Source organism: Poecilia formosa, unplaced genomic scaffold (genome assembly GCF_000485575.1).
Source record: "Poecilia formosa unplaced genomic scaffold, Poecilia_formosa-5.1.2 Scaffold17, whole genome shotgun sequence".
NCBI lineage: Eukaryota > Metazoa > Chordata > Actinopteri > Cyprinodontiformes > Poeciliidae > Poecilia > Poecilia formosa.
This window is the reverse complement of record NW_006799956.1, coordinates 369799-387346: the sequence shown is the minus strand read 5'-3', so window position 1 is coordinate 387346 and position 17548 is coordinate 369799. Positions and strand designations below refer to the sequence as shown.

General features: G+C 41.6%; 1 protein-coding gene across 3 annotated transcripts in view; it reads right to left on the bottom strand.

Moving 5' to 3' along the window:
• cntn1a (contactin 1a) overlaps positions 1 to 17542 on the bottom strand; it is a 70162-nt gene extending 52620 nt beyond the window's left edge. For 2 of the 3 annotated variants that reach the window (XM_016668755.1, XM_016668756.1), the window contains exon 1: positions 7205 to 7230. In XM_016668755.1, the coding sequence (XP_016524241.1) occupies positions 7205 to 7215 (11 nt within the window). In that variant the 5' untranslated portion in view covers positions 7216 to 7230. Of the gene's footprint in view, positions 1 to 7204; positions 7231 to 17525 lie in introns of those variants that run through there. The other variant, XM_007546675.2, reaches the window with a different exon arrangement.
• Between the last annotated feature and the right edge of the window lie 6 nt (positions 17543 to 17548).

The window sequence follows — 17548 nt, the reverse complement described above, 5'->3', positions numbered from 1 at the left end:
CATTCCCGATGGCAATCGCCACATTTCTGATACAACAGAGTTCACACACACACACACACACACACACCCCCACACACACACACACACACACACCCCGCTCTGAAATGAAACAATGGAAACCCGCAGCAAGTGCAGCACAATAAATGTTTCCATGTCTTGTGGCAATCTAGAGCCCAGAGAGCCAGTTTTTTTTTGTTTTTTTTTGTCTTTGTGGAGTGGAAAAAAATAACTCTCACAGTTCGTTTGCAAACAAGGTCACACAACGTGACCCAGGGCTCGTGTTTTCGTTAGTACGTGCTCAGACAATTTGACATTCCTTTCTTCCTATTTCGCTCTGGTATTAAATACCTTAATACCTCCTCTCAACAACTAACGGGAAGGAGAACTGCAGAGTGATAATTATTTCCAAGCAGTAAAGCTTCATGTCAGAAAACGCCGTCTTTTACCAGCTGCCTGAACGCAGCGTTCTTTTCCTCTTCACAGGCAACATCTCAGCGTTGGGCTGCACTGTCTTCATTATCCGCTCAGAGGTCTGTTTGAACAGACTGCAGGCGCCGTTTGAGCAGACGAGTCTTTAACAGGGACATTTACCAGCCTTACGTGTGTGTGTGTGTGTGTGTGTGTGTGTGTGTGTGTGTGTGTGTGTGTGTGTGTGTGTGTGTGTGTGTGTGTGTGTGTGTGTGTGTGTGTGAGAAACACCTTTATTCTGTACATTCCCCTGATGCGGTTTGACACGCAGCCAAACAAACAGTCCAGCTTTTTTTTCTTTTTCCCGTTGAAAGCCAGCAAATCGGGGAAAGGGAAGCTGTGTGGGCGGATGTGGCAGAATCAGACAGAATGAACGATATGACCGTGAAGCGCACAAGTATTCATAACCTTTGAACTTTTGCCCCCGTTTTTGTCACCTTACACAAACATCAATGGGTTTCAATGGGATTTTACAAAATCCCCAAACTAAGCAATACAGAAATATGAAGCTTAACAAGTTTAAACTCCCTGGATCAATGCGTTACCAGCGTAAACGCCTCCACCACATCCACACGTCCAGAAATTGAAATTTCGGCTCTTTCTTCTTGGTAAATAACTCAAGCGCGGTCGATCTGAACGGCGGAAGGCGTCTATACACACGAGTTTTCAAATCTTTCCACATATTTAGTCTGGACTTTGACAAGGTCTTTCTAACATAAGAGCTTCGCTGCGGCTTTGTCTCCCTGCTGTAAGGTGAACCTCCACTGCAGTCCCAAGCGTCTGTAACAGGTGTGCTTCAAGAACTGCCACGTATTTAGCGCCAGTCATACTCCAGTCGCTGGCGTATCATCCCCCACAGCATGCAATCTACACAGATTTAAAAAAAAAAACTAAATAGATAAGTAATGAAAGTCCCATGTCATTTCCCTGCCTCTTTGCAAATATGCACTCATTTCTGTTGGCCAATCACTTAAAATTCATATAAAACATTCAGGAAGGTGGTTGCAATATAACAAAACACTACATTACGACTTATACTACTTATTACTTATGTAGTTCAAGCAAGAAAAAAAAATAATGCCCTTCAAGCAGATATGAGGGCGAATTTGCCATTGCAAATCAATTTAGTAGGCTAATAGTCTAATCAAGGTGCTTTTGACTGCAGGGAATGCTGCAATGCCCTTTTGAATTTGATTAGGACTCAAAATAAACATTGGCCTTTCGATTTATTCCCTATATAAACTGGAACCCGCCTCACTGCCTCACTTGTAGATTTGAATGGAAACCTTGCAGTTTTAGCCGAACAGAGAGCGGCGTCCTGATCTGCTCTGAGGAATATTTTAACTTGATGAATCCTTTGTGGCTCCTCATTATGCCTTTTCTTCAATCCCGGCAGCGGCCCTGTTCGCCAAGAGCAGTGTTGACCAGTTTTTAAGTTTAATACATACCCAAGCCCTGCAGAGGTTTGCTTGCCTCTGTTTTATATTTCAATAATCCCCAGCTAGGCAGAAGTGGATAGGATGAAAACTCATTTCGGAACATGGAAAAAGAGAAACAAATCCCTTTCCTGCCTCTTACGAAACAGCATTGGCACGGAGACGCACCGCCTGCTATGTCTGAACCGCTGAGAGAGAGTCGGAAGGAGACATTAAATGGAGCTTTAAGAATCGTTGAGGCACATGGCAGACGCCGAGTTGTTTACTTTTCTAACTTATTACTAACTGCACCATTAAAGTAACTCCGGCTCAGTGAATCCCAAATGAAATATCGCATTTCCAGGGTGAGCGGGATTCCAGACACCCTATGATCTTACTGATAAATAAGTAATTAAGCGGCGGGAGAGCAAATGTATCCAACACAAAATATCGCTCCTCGTGTAAGAAGATCAGAAATCTCTGAAATCTCTCCAGAGGCACTTTAGGGCTGAGCTCAAACAAGAGACGCTGCCTCCAAAGTTTAAAGCCGACACGACAAAGCTCAGCTTTGTGAACCAATCGACTGACACACTGTATTAGTGCGTGTGGTGCTTTTAAGAAGCCGCATGCATATTCATGCAAACCCGTCAGGAGGCCTCACTCTTACTTTTTGGCCCTGCAGGCTCAGCAGTCATTTCATTTGGGTGCATTTATGTGTAAGATAATAATCGCCTTTTATTTGGCTCTTATATCCTTTGAGAAGAATTTCGCTGTCAGCATCTAAATGCTAGAAACCAAATCTTGTTACTATTGCGGCGCTGTGGAAAAGGATTCGCTTCCAAACAGATTTCTTCTGACGCTGACACAAATTAGCAAACTGTGGCAATCGGTTATTTACGTGTTCTATGCTTTAGGGGAATTAAAAAAAATACATAAATACATCTTTTTCAGTAGAAAAGTCAAATTTAGGCACACTGCAGGGTTTCTGAGTCATCCAGAGGTCAGCTTTGAATTACTGTTACCCAAGAGTGATTTTAGCTTTAATGTCACAAACTACTTGTGGGATATTTTTCTGCAGGATTTTTGACTAGCAGGACCAGACTATTACACTACATCTACTATGTTTTTACTGTTATTATTGTGATGTTATTTACCCGATTGAATCCCCCGCCCTCCCTTTTTTTTTTTTTTTTTTTTAGCCAGTCTCTTTGCTGGTTTGCCTCTAACTGAGGTAAGTGAGACCAGCAGGGCTTTAGATTTTTGCTCTGGGTTCTTTTGTGATCTCCCTTTGAGGCACTCCTGGAGCAATATTCACCCTTGTTCTATGATTCTTCTCTTCGCTGTGGTTTACTGACCAAAAAAAGTCATGAATATGGTCTTAGAAAATTTTAATGACACCAAATAAACATATGAATTTTACGCTTTTTCTGGATTTCTTTCTTTTTTTTTTTTCAGTATTAAATCTCTGCATGCGCGTGGTAACTGCACGCCACTGGAACAGGGCGTCCGTGTCAGCCGAACAAGTCGCTCGTGTTTAGCAAGCGAGCACATGGCCACAGTCAGGTGGCCTATTGAGCGGCAGCGTGTGCTCCGCCTCACAATGAGAACAGTCTGAGCAAAGACCTGAGTCATCTCGTGTCTCCTGGCCAAGTCCCACACTGTGATCATGGCTCTGAACACAGAACAGGTGACCCAGTTAGAGCCACAGAGGGAAAGAAAAGCAGAGCGTGGCACTGAAAACAAATGCTGGCAGGGGAAAAAAAAATAAATCTCTTCAATATGACATTACTCAGCGAAGTCATTTAAGGACCTGCTGATCTTTGGAAGCTCTCTGGTTTTGGGATAACAAGATTATCACTTTACATAAGAAAATCATCTCCTCACTGCCGGGAAGCTGCTTGGACACGGTTCAAGGGGTTGTGCTACGAGTCAGACAGCTCACGCTTCTTGGTTGCACGATTCACTCCGGTATAGCAAAAGAAAATGGTTGAAAGTGTTTTTATGTGTTTGCTTTTCAAACTAACACATTGGTATGATTTCTTCGTAGTTACAATCTTCGAGAATTTGCCTGAAATTTTTCCAAACCGGAGATATGGTGGCGAGGGAAAGTGGCTGATTTGTAGCTTTATCGGACTAGTTCAGGAACTCAAAAATCCTGTTTTATTTTTTACCAGTGAACACAGCACACCAGTCGTACTGATAATGATTCATGGCTACAGGGTGGATAGACTGTCTCAGTTTTTTTCAAAATGTTGCAAAATACCTTTAAAATCATTGCGAAATGGAAGGAAAACATACTTTACCGTCACCATGAAGCGCAACATTTCTAAAAAAAAAAAAAGCTGTTGACAAAAGCCGACCTTAAGACTGTAAGGTTATGTCAATGCTCAGTGAAGATTATGGTTACATGATTCTACTTGGACAAATTACAGTCGTGGATCACAGTGTGCTTTTACTGTCTATCAAACAAGAATTACTCCCATCCCCCCTCCCTCTGGTTTCGCATTATTTTTGGTTCACAATTTCCAAAGATTTAAGAGCAGCTTCACTCCCTCCTCGTTTTTTTCATCCATTGCGCATATAAGAGAGTGTTTTTGTGAGTATGTTATGGGGGAGTGGGTGGGAGGGGGTGCCTGCTGTCCTGTGACACTCTGCTCTTCACTCCGACTGTCCTCCACTCAGTGGTCCTCTGTGTGTGCAGCACGAGTGGAGCTGTGGGTTGCAGATAAGAGTCTGTGTATACATGGCGGATGAGTAGGGTGGGGGGGTTGCATGTGTGAAAAGAGCAAGAGGAAAGAAAAGGATTCAGTGCTCCTTCTCCCCTCCGTCAGATTCACCTCTGGATGCCCTCTGCTTATAAATAATCCATCTATGACACCAGTCTGGATAACTGGCAGGGTTACAGTGCAGGAGCTCTAAAACGTGCAGCCTCCGCCACCTCCATGCCCTGCTATTGTTAGCTTGACAAGAGTATGTGGCTGTAATCGCTGGCACCTCCGCCGGTCTAGACGAGCTCTAATAGGACCAACCTTTCCCCGCGTCTTTATTACACGTTTATAAATTCCTCCACAACAAGACAAAGAGAAGAAAAAATCCGTAATTAAGAAGCTGGCGTCCACAGTCCTCCCTGTGTTTTCCCCGTCACACTGATTACTCGCAAAAGCGAGCGGTCTGACTCACGATAATTGCAACAACAGCAATAAAAAAAAAGATAATGGACACAAAGGCAGGATGTTGTGTTTTCTCAGGCCTTTCAATAAAAAGCCGATCTTTTATTAGGGCGTAGTGTTGTTGCGAAGTAAAATCACGAGAACAATGTCAGCAGCATGAATTAGCGGACTGCAGTAGAAGCTCCTGCAGCCATGAACTCAGCCAAATCTGGGTCCTAATTAGTGCTCCCTTCTCAGGCAAAAGTCAGGCAGTCCCCGTCCCCCAACTAGCCCCCGACAGAAAACTCAGCGTAGAATAATGAACCGGCGACACAAAACGTGAACTTTTAGTCCAGGGACATTTTTCGGCTGAGTTTTTCAGAAGCCGTGGTGCGCTGTCGTGCCGGTGTCAGCAGGTCGTTACATCACCTCGTGTACCTTTAAGATGAATGAGCAGAAAATGTGACGCTTTAAAGTTACAGCATATTGTGACAGATTGTTTTTGTTTGTTTGTTGTCCCAATTTTTTTCTGAAAAATTAAGTGCATGGAAATAGTGTAAAATTACTGTAATCATTTGTTGTTGTTTTTTTTTATTACTATTTTTATTTCACAAAATGACATAAAACCTGAATAAACATATTTTTCCTCATTTGCTTAAGAGGCTGTTTTTGTATAAGTTGCAAAATACTTTGCATTTACAACACAACATAAATAATGGTGTCCAACACCATTAGTAGCATAAATTGTTAAATATGATTTACTCTGTATCATTTTACAGATTTGTCACTGTAAATTGCACAGCACATTAAAATATGTTAGTTAAGCTGCAGATTCCCAGATTGATGATGAAAATAGTTTCTTGTATAAATGTACCAAAACTGTATGAAAAACCTGAATTTGCATATTGTTTTTTTTTTTCTTTTTTGTCTGAAGAACTTTTTTCCATCGATGACAAAATGCATGAAATAATTTGGTTAAACTACATGTGTTAGTAAGTCATCCAGTTCCAAACCGCGTCTCAATGTTGTTGTTTTGTGTGCGTGTGTGTGTGTGTGTTTGTTTGTTTCCTCTGCAGGTTATGACATCAGCAGAAAAGCCGATGACGGTGGAGGCGCTCTTTTCCAGGGAGACGTGTGAGATGTTGATAAGAGTTGAAAAGAGCTTGTTTCCACAGTATCAACAAAGCTGCTGTCTCATGCAGTGTCATCTATACAGTAACAGCATTAAGGTACTTTTTCCAAATATTTCATAGAGCCAGCAAAAAAAAAAAAGGTCTATCGACCAATTTCTTTTTAATTGCAAGCCTAGGGACCGTGATGTGAGTGCTGGCAGTACTTTTATAATGAATGACTCCTGGGGAAGTCGGAGGCTGTGTTGGATTTTGAGCTAAGCATAAAATGGATTAGGAGCATTGCAGTGTGTCTTCCTTGAACGCATAATGGAAGAACTTGTTTTTTTTGTTTTTTTTTAAAAAGAGTAACGGTTCCTTGAATAACCCCACCTTCCATCTTTTTCCTCTTCTTTGTTGTTTAATTGAGACAAGTGCTTAGCATAAGCAAATATTAAACGCTGTGACATTAATCCTTATAGCTCATTTGCAGTGCACGTCCACAGATATGACTTTAACAACATAAAACATCTTATAAGACAGTAAAAATAAAAAAAATATCATGCATAACATAAATCCTAAATTTATCTTAAAACTGACAACAGTGAACCAGTCACTAGATCTCCAGATCTAGTGAGATCTAAGAGCCAGCACTTTCAAATGTTTCGCAATTAATGAGATTACAAAATTTCACAAAGTTTTCAGTTTTTTTGAGAACATGGCAGTGACAACAGGTTTTCTGTCCAAAATTTTAATTGGACACTTTTAGGTCATAAACTGACCTTTATATTCTTGAGTTGAAGCTAAAAAAGGTTTTAATTAACGACAGAAAACGTTTTTTGTTTTTTTGGCTCGTTTTTAGCCCTTTTCTGACGCACCAGCTGCCAAAGCATTCCCTTTCTCCTTACACCTTTCCTTTTAACAAAACCGGCTATAAACTGTTGCAGAGGAAGCGTACACTAAATGCTCTTTTTCAACGCTCATTAGCGACGCAATAAAAGGAGCGAGTTGAGGCCGTTTGAAAAGCTCCAGTAAAGAACATGTTTGCTGATTGAAACCCAACCTGTTTGTCATGCCTGCTTCAGCTGAATGCTAATGCCGACCACCTCAATGGTCTCTCTTCATGTCAAGACGCAGCCAGGAGCTCAGTGGCTGACCACCGAAACACGAATTCACCGTTAGAGCGGCGGAGGAGCCAGGAGAGGACAGAGGCGGCTCCCGGCCAGAACGAGCCCTACGGCAGCTCCCAGCCTTTATTTGTGGTTACGCTGATCTAAAGAATGAAGGGAGCGCTCCAAAAGTTTTGTTTTTAGCAAAGCCTCCACCATTCCTCCCCCACTTTTTTTCCCGCCCCCCATTTTGCTTCTCTCTCTGCCTTTGCTTCATTGCTAACGAAAACCAAGTTTATTTTATATTTTTTTTCTATGAAGTGTTGGCTCAACACACAAGAGCTTCAGCCAGACTCCAGTCGTCAAGCCGCGTTAATGTACAACCAGCTCGTCCGGCAATCACACCATAAGCTAATAATGTTTAATTGATCCTGCTGCGTGTTGCTGCAATGTGGAGGAAATGACAGCAATCAAATAGGAATTTAAGAAACATCAGACCCCGGATCGTCGTGGGACATTCGCCAAATACGCAGCAGCAGGAAAATCTCAACACGCAACGTCAGACCCAACCATGTTTGGGTTGGGTCTGCACGGCATACCTGCATAATGGTATGCTGTGTTTACCATTAAGCAGCTAAACACGGCATAATGGTCATCGCTGCGGCACTTACTGGGGGCCTTAGTGCTTTGTTTCCGCATCTCTGCCAAAGATAATGGGATTTAAATACACTTCACTTACTGCACGGAGGCAAATAGGAAGCTCAACTATTGATCCACAAACAATTCAGTTGCCCAGCTGTCCAGAGAGAGGGAAAACAGGACTCCCCTAAATGTATAATGAAGCCTCCCAAGAGAACCTGCTTCCTCAGTATTCTGTCCATGTGCAGGAAGACTTCGCCTCTGGGCAATTAGCCCTTCCCCAAACTTCCACCGTCCTCACCCAGAAGTGCAGGGATCAGTCTGCTTGAGGAGCAACAACACCAAGGAAGGATGCTTTTCATTAATGTAACAATCCCTGTGGACTCTTATCCTGTTATATTATTTAACATCCCCCCTGCTGGAGACTTAATAACTGCGCTTTATATGCTATGAAGGTAGCAGGCCTGAGAAAACTCTAAAAACAGAATCTCTAAATCAGAACCGCGAGGAGACGTATAGTCAGTTGGAATAAGGACAAAATATCTGGATAAATGCCTGTTTTTAAGATCTATAGATGCGCCCAGCGCCACAGCAACAGGCCACGCGCAAAGTCACCATAAAAAAGCCCGGATCCACTTGGAAACTCTCTTTCGAACCTGCTTATATTCATTTTAAAAGAAGGGTAAAGAAGTAGCCAAACCGTAATAGTTCCTTTTATTGGCTGCTCCTTCGTCCGAAGCACTAAAAGGTAACAGCAAAGGCAGCAGCGGCTTTTATGAGCTTATAATGAGGAATTTTCTCAAAACATTTTAGCACCTGCAGCATTTCTAGATTGATTAAATACTAAAACATACATAAAACGAAACAGTGCTGTATTCAAAAGGTTGGTGGTAACATAAATGCCTGTCCCAACAGTTGAGCTGTCAAAAACATGTCAGTTCTCATGAACGTCGTCACCAGAATACCTTGGAGAAAAAAAATCAGGACAATCTAGACCAGTTCAAAAGAAGCCATTTTTTTTCTTTTTCTTTTTTTCTTTTTCTTTTGCTTAAATAGGAAAGAAAGAGAGATCTAAATTTTGAGTGTCTCTGCATCTGGTCACCTCTCTCCAATCACTGAGCACACCGTAGGAAGGCGCTGTGAACGACGCTCCTCAGTGGGAAAGTTGCTGCTGTGTGAAAAACTATTTTCTGTATCAGTGATGTGTTTAGAAGTTGGTTCAGAGGGGGGAAAAAACAAAACCCTCTCTGAGACATACCTGTATTTTCCGGGATTATGGTGTCATTTTATAGCACAACCAAACAGCTGTAACCTTCAGTTGTTATGAAAATGCTTTAAATATCAAACTTGACTTAAAAGAAATCTGACTTCGCATCGGAGCCGTATCTGACACCGCTCAGCGGACGAATCTTACACCCTGTGTTGGTCGCCGTCACAGACCAGGCCTGTCACAACAAAAACAAGCTCAATCGTCTCTATTTGCATAACTTATCATTTTTGTCTTTCTACCAAAAACCGGATGACAAAATCCCTCAGTCTGGTACTTTTGTCTCGTTTATGTAATTTGGATATTTAAAATGTCTTCCAGATCCAGTTTTAAATGCTTGTTAGAATTGAAAGCTTATTGATCTTTAAGAATGTGTGCATTATTACGCCGTTAACATTACGTTACTTTAAAAAGGCTCTCAAAACACACAATGATTATCGCAATAACTTCTGGGACAATGTATCGACCATCAAAATCTGTTATTGTGACAGGCCTACACATGATGACTATATATGTGCAAACAACTGATACAAAATGTGTCAGCGGACTACAGACAGACAAACCAAGTGTCACCTCTTACGTTTTCAAAGTTAGACAACATTGGATCTAGATTTTACAGCTTCTTTTTTTTTTTTTTTTTTTTACACTGTAAGGCATCAAGCTCCTCGGAAGTCCTTTGTGAAACAACTGCATGCATTTACATCCCCAACCTTGGGATCATATTAGACACAGTTTGCTAATTTTCAAATAACATCATAGTGAAAGTCCTGAATCAGCACACCTGCAGAGGTGCAAAAACAGATGGCTCCACAGTCTCCCGCCGAAGAAATTGGTTCATTCGGTGCGACGCAACATCTCTGCTCAGTGAAACGGTAAATAAATGCTCAAGAGGCAATCTAACACTTGGACGGGTAGTTTAATTAAGACCCAGTCACATTTAGATACTTAAAACTGAGTATTTAATCAATGGTTATTGTCCTAAGAACTTGTTAACCTCAAAAAAGAGAAGCGCTCTCATTTCTGCTTGCTATCGCCATTTAAAACTAGCCTGTTAAGCACCAACTAATAATAACTAAATCGTGATTGGGTGTTTGATGAGCAAGTAACGCTCGCTTTAACTTTTACATTCATAGCGCAGCTAAAATAAGATTTTGTTGCTGCTCAACAAAACCAGACTGGACTGGCACAGTGATAAAAAAAAATAAAAATACAAATATTCTGAGATAGTTAAAGACTGATACTCTTAATGCCAACGTGAAAAACCGCACATCTGCATGTCCTTTTAATTGAGACCACAAATCCCAGAGGATTTACTTTGATTATAAAGTCTAAAGAAAGAAGAGAGAAATTCGCCTGACACCAGGATCCAATCCTTCCTGGGACTCAAGTTCAGCCGCAATCAACAACTGAAGTCTTATTAAAGACTTTAAAAAATGAAGATGGTTTAGATTGAAGCAATTAAACTCAAATTGCCCCAGATGTTTCAGCACAGACATTTTATGTCCTCCACTTACATTAATTTCCTTCTGGCATCAATCTTGTTTTTTTTTTTTTTATTTGTTAGGTTAAAGAGACAATACACTGACTGCTCACAACAATGCATTTTAAATAGCATTATAAAACTCACCACTATCACTTTTTAAGAGAAGGTAAATCTCACTTTCAGCTTCGTCTGGGTTATTCTTTTGGAACAATAGAGTCAAATCCTTGCTCTCGGCCCCCGAACCTTCTCCCCCATCTTTGATATCGCATCGATAGCATCGATCCGTGTCGTCCTGTTTCTTCTCTAAGTGGCAGAGGTAGACATCACTGCTTGTCCTGACCTCTTTATCGTGATGTAGAACGAGTAACCTGATTTTCAAGGGGACATCATTTTGGCAGACAGACAAACCAGAGAAGCAGAATGAGTCACTGAGGATGCTTATCACTGTATTAAAGAGATTAAATCACTCTGACTTAGCAAACGGGGGAAAAAAAAAAGTACATCAGATTTATGGTTAACTCTAGAGTGTTGGTTGGATTTTTGATGTTATTACAAGTAAAAAGATTCATTTTTTATTATTCTTTGCACCTGGAACCTTTAATACTATAAATAGACCAAAAAAAAAAAGAAAAAAGAAACAGCAGCTGATATCAAATAACTCTATTCTTGGCCATGCGCTGTTTTCATACATGCTGTTCTTTATTTGAACCAGATGACAGATGAGATCAGCATCCATGCGTTTATTTTATGCACGCAAAGAGATGGTTGATAAACCATGTACAGAGTATGAACAATTTAAGAAATTACAAAAGTCAGTGCAGAAAAAATATGTTTAGTAAATAGTTTGGACTCCCACAATAGGTACTGCTGATTAGATCAATAACTAGTTGTGTATTCTGTGAATAATAGCAGCTTTTACTAACCGAGTAATAGGAGCCTACAATTTTGAAAGTCACAGTATTCAGTGTGAGACTCATCCAGTAACTTATTATCAGACCTGGTTGTTTCCAAAGTCTGTTTCGCCAAACAGTTTTGTCATAAACCCCCAAAGACGGCTCCATTATTTCAGCTGCCTGAAATAACAGTCAACATTGTTAGCAATATCCTGCATGCAAATAAGCTTTCAAAAATCAAGACTGCAGTGCAACACGAAAGCATGCCTAGAGGGGGAACTGTGCAGGACGGCACTGGGGGAAAATGAGTGCTTGAAGGTCTCTAAGCTACACATCGAAAAGCCACCAGTTTTATACGATCTGTTCTCAGACTGACTCGTCCGGTTCGATAAGGTAGCGAACCGGACAGTTAGCCCTCACAGGAGTTCAAACTTTGTCTGGTGTCTTATTTTTATATGACAGGAAGTGGAGTTTTTTTTTTAATCGCTCTGTTTTGCTGACAAAGTCAACTAAAAAGACTGAACCGCCCGGCTGACAACACCCGGTTACAAATGGTTTGACGCAGAAACGAGCAACTTTTAAGCGAAGTGCTGCAACATTTCGGGTAGAAAAGAAAATTTTAACGGAAAAGATTCAAACAGTGCGGAAAAACCCCTGCTAGCTATTATCAACTAACGATGTCATGGCTTCACATACAATCAAAACATGAGGATTTCCAACTATTTTAGTCAGTAGGACGCTGTTCGAAGCTGGGACTGCAGTTTTATACACTGAGCAGAGATTCTCTCAACAACACATTTCCCAGTTTATGAAAACAATACTTTTAAAAGTAATGGGGATTTTTAAGTTTTTCAAAAATTCAAGTTAAAATCCTGCCTCTTCTCTGTCTTGTGAACCCGGTATTGTCCATTATCTTGCCTCCTGAGTTGAACGTACCCTAATAACCCTATTATTTACACGGCTAAATTCACACCACCGCTCAGATCAGACACGATAGCTCAACAGGTTGGAAACACAAATGCAAATTGATCAGGATTTTGTCTGTTAGTTCTGTTTGCCTCCGGGAACCGTGCAGAAGCATGCATGTCGACGGCATAAAGCCGCGCACGGTGGGAGAAACAATGGCATGGCTGCTGGAAAACTCTGCTCACGAATAGCAACTATAGGACTGGGATTCTTTCTCCTTCTCAGGCCTGAACAGAGGAGGGTGGGAGGAGGGTCTGTCTCTGGGCAAACACCACAGACGTCATGTCTCTCAGCCGTACCATAAGTGCATTTCGCTATTGATTGCTGGTGTGTAAATTGCTGAGCAATCAATCTAAAGCATCAACACAAGAGCATTGCTATCCCCGCCCCACACACACACACTTTTTGTAAGCCAGGCACAAAGAAGCTCTTCCACAGACAATAATAAAAGCCCATCCTTCTGCATGTGTTTATGCATAAAGTAGTTCATCTGCAGAGGCCGTCTCAAGGCAAGTGCTTATACTCCTTCCTGTGTGAAGGCAATTGCATTTAGTGTAACGGAGAATGCCTAACACACTTTCCAAACCGATGCCAAACCATTTTCAAATCTCAAGTAACAATTCATCTCGGCTATTTTTGCTTTGACTCTTTGTACAAAGATATTCCTCACCCAACACTTGGAAGGACATCTAGAAATCAATCTAATCTGCTGTAATGAGTTTAAAATTGCTGTAATCCTGAGGGGGCAATCGTCCAAGGCTTGCAACTTAAATTAAGAATGTCAATAAAGGTCTCAGAGAAATGGAAAAGAGCGTAGCAGCAGTAAAAGTCTTCAAACTGATAAAAAATAATAATAATAAAATAAGGACAATCGCTGCCTGAGACGGTCAAAGAGCGCAGTTAGGCACACGATGCATGTAGACTACATCACAAGTCATTTCATCCTCGTGTCAACTTGTGGGATAAAAATGTTCTGATCATCCAGAAAAGAATATAAAACTGAGGCCACAGTTTAAAGCACAATAAGGAGATAAAATGCAGAAAGCTAGGCTGCATGTGGAGGCTTAGCTTGTGTCTTAGAAAAGTAATTTCATTCACTTAGCAGTGTTTCTGTCCTCGGGGTGCACACAGCCCGGCACAGGGATGCATTAGCCATCGCTGAGCTTACAAGATTTATAAACAGCGCTTCACCTAACAGACAACGATGGGCTTCCTCTGGCGTTTCTGCAACATTCGGGTGGAGACTCAGCCAGAATCCTACACAGCCATAAATCTCACACCCACTCTGAAGGGAAAACAAAACCAACATGAGAATCTGGGTCAGAAATCAAAAAGTGCACCGGCGCTTCACTCTCTCGGCGAAACTGCTAAGAGTTGCTGCGAGACGCTGAGAGTCAAAAAAAAAAGTGATCTTGTAACATCTCCCTCATCAACACAAGAAATGACCTGTGGAACTGTACACAGCAGACGCTGATGCATTCTGACTGATTACATGAAAAAAAAAAATCACCAAGAAACGCTCATTACCCCCCCTCAGCAGGAAGTTCTGTCGGTTTAAATGTCAGCTCTCTGGTCTGTAATAAGACTCATCACAACAACTAAGACTGTACTTCATCCCAGTATCAGCTTCTGGAAGCCTCACTGGCAAAAATCCAGCTTCAGACTATCTGACTGACCACAGCCAAAGCTGCTTTTTTTGTTTGTTTTTTTTTTTACCGAGCTCGGGAATTACAGCACTGTTGACCACACCGTTGCTTCATCCTGCCAATGTTGGCTCCGTGGCTAACAGGATGGACACAGCCAGCCACTTCGGCCAGTAACACGTGAACCTGCAAGTAAGAGACTGCTACGTTTGACCAGTTACATAATACATTTTCTAAATCCAACTGGACACGCTGATGGTGTTGTATCGTTCAGTTCAGGGGGATAATGCAAGATGTCTTCTGAAGCCTGTGCAGAGAGGTGTTTGGGATTCCTGCCACTACAGCAGCTGACTATGACGGGAAGAGCCTGCAGGTGGGTGGACGGCATTGCTGACAAAGAAGTTGATCTGATATTTTAGACAAGTCTCCCTGCTGGGAGCCTGGGCTCCAGAAGTGTGACAGATGGTTCTGCCCTCCTAAGTGCTGCTTGACCTCCTACACTTTAAGGATGATATTACAATGTCATGCAGATAAGAGGAACAAAATATCGCTTCATTAAACATTTTTGAATTCTCAACCATGGTTACATCTGTTGAGTTTCTTGTAAATCAGTCACCGGGCCACAACTCAGCGCATTTAGTCAGCTAAGTCATAGTGTAGGTGGCTAACGTCTGCGGTTCAAACCGAGCCATCAAAACGGAGAAGGAAGGGAAAGAAAGTGACTGTCAACAACAATCATTATAACCAAGATTGTTGGTTACAGCTGCTTCTACTTTGACTACTTCTAAATGTAGGAGTAGTCAAATTTCGGAGCAGACGGCTTGGTCAACGTTGCCTTGCATCAACGATTTCAGCTGGTTGCCGTGGTGAAAAGGTGTGAGGGATGTTTTCCTAGACCATTTCAGGACTCTAAGATCCAGCTTAGATAAACTCCCACAGCACGTCCAGGTTTTCTTGTTGACCACGTCCACAAACATAGTACAAGCAGGAACTGTACTCCAATCGAACCCACATTCACCAGTTCTCAGGTTATCTTTAGGGTGAAAACTGTCCAACCAACAAATCTGCAAATGCTGTCTAATCTACGATGCTGCCTTGTAAACATGGACCTGAATGCTTCCGAGAGCTGTGATGGACCCAGGCCGTGAAGAATTAAAGCAGTTCTGAAGTCGAAAAACGGGTCCAAGCCTATACTAGGATGGTGTAGGAAAACAGTCACTGCAAAAAATATGTTAAACAGTCAAGATTAAACTTCTGCCACCAGAAGAAGTTAAATCTTCTCGTGCTTCATGCTTGTGTTGCAGCCGCTCCTGTGCTGAACAGTCAGGCATATGTTGATCTAACAAAAGTAGAATCTCTATTTTTTTCAGAGGTCTCTGTTAAATATCATCTTCTGACCAATTTTCCAACATGATCAACAACCTGCACATGCAGCTGCATAGTAAAATATTTACACCACAAAGTGAAAATGAATCCACCAGGCAACGTTTTGTTAGCGTCTAGTGGCCCTTTTCCTGCTTTAGACACGTTTCTTACTTGAATTCCCAGGCGATCCACAGACGCTTAGAATGTGAGCCGAATATAAAAATATGATGAGAATTTGTGCTATTTTTGAAGGCGAGAAGGTTGAGAATTGAAAGCACATAATGCACTTGAATTTGCATAGACTGCCCTTTCCTGAATGTATCAGAGCAACCAAAAAAACAATAGAAATAATAAAAAGATCAAGAAAATGTCACACGATGCTCGTTTTAAAATCATTTTTGTAAACAGAACAAAAGAACAAATCACGCATGATCAGAAGTGGGGTCCATTAATGTACCTTTAAATGCAAAAGATAAAATAAAGTTCAGGCGAATCTCAAAATGTTAGGAAATTATAGAAAATGTATTTTTTTCAGTAGATATCGTCTTTTATTATTATTATTATTATTATTATTATTATTATTATTATTATTATTATTATTATTGCTCACAACTAATTAAAACCCCCAAATCTGTTTCTCTGACATTTAGGATATTACACAAGAAAGTAAAAAGGCTTTACATAGAATTGTTAAATTACGAAGTACGGACAAGACCGCTAACTGGACAACTTTCAAACCAAACGGTCACTGACAAAGAAGCTGCCCAGAAAGTTGAGTGGAAGGAAGAAGTGCGGTAGAAAAAAGAACACCACATGCACAAGTAAAAGGAATGGGACGCTGAGATAATGTGGAGAAAAGTATGTTTACTTTGGGGACGTTCAGCTGGGGACAGCTCTTTATACGCAGACATATCAGCTGATCAACACCTTCATTTATCAAAGCAAGTCCTGACTATAAGCACCGTGTGCATTTACCCTGCATTATTCAGGCAAACATTTCTGTAGTGAAAATCCATTTGGTCTACTGTAATTTGCTTATCTGTGAGCAATGCTCAAAGTAAACAGCTGAAGGCTCGACATAAATGAATCTAAGCGGTTTTTTTTTTTTTTTTTTTTTCAGCTGAGCTACTGGAATAAATTAACTTTTTAGAGACGCTCTGAACGTGTCATTTCCCTTTCGTTGGGGATCCATGTTTGAAAACCTCAGTCACAGCACTAATTCTGATTTGACATCACACACCCAAGTTGACTCCAAGAGAGCCACCGGACATCTCCGGTCAGGAGCGACTTGACCAACACGTAGCAGGAGGACGCGCCCATAACCCCCCCTTATCAGCAGAACCTCACATTATGACTGAACCCCCGACGCAAAGGGCCCGTCCGCAGACACCACGGCTCAGTGCGAGGGGAAACATGACAGCAGAGCCGAACCTTATGCATCAATCAGCAGCAGCAGCGCCGGGAGATGCATTTTCAGTTCCTCCGTATGCCAGTGTTTACAGACGTCTTGATCCCCTGGCTGCAAGGCAGGCAGCACTTTGATTAATCGTCGGTATTTGCCGCCGCTGCGAGACGGTGGCCTCTGGCTCGTTTTGATTATTGCTATATTTAAAAAAGAAAAAAATCCAAAGTATATAACTACTAAACATATGGACAGATTAAACATGCACAGCCAATAATCCGATCATGCCTTCCGGGATGTGCAGGTGCAGCATCTTAACGCTACAACTATGAGGCAGCTATCGCATCACTCCGCATCCGACACGACACATGGAAAAAATTTATATATCGTTTATAGTTTATTTCCCGTCTTCATCGTTTATAAATCTGCAATGCGGAAGGAGGTCGCATGAAGCTCCTTCCCACTCAGCCCGAAGTAAACAACGCTGATCTCCCAGCTTTCAAATTATAGCGCCCAGCGCTTCCCCCCGAAATAATCTCAAATAATATATCTTTTTTTTTTTTTTTTCAGTGATTATTTTTTTCCCCGGTTCTGCCCTCGGAGCCCCTCGTCCTTACCTTTTTCCTGCGTCCGTCTGCGT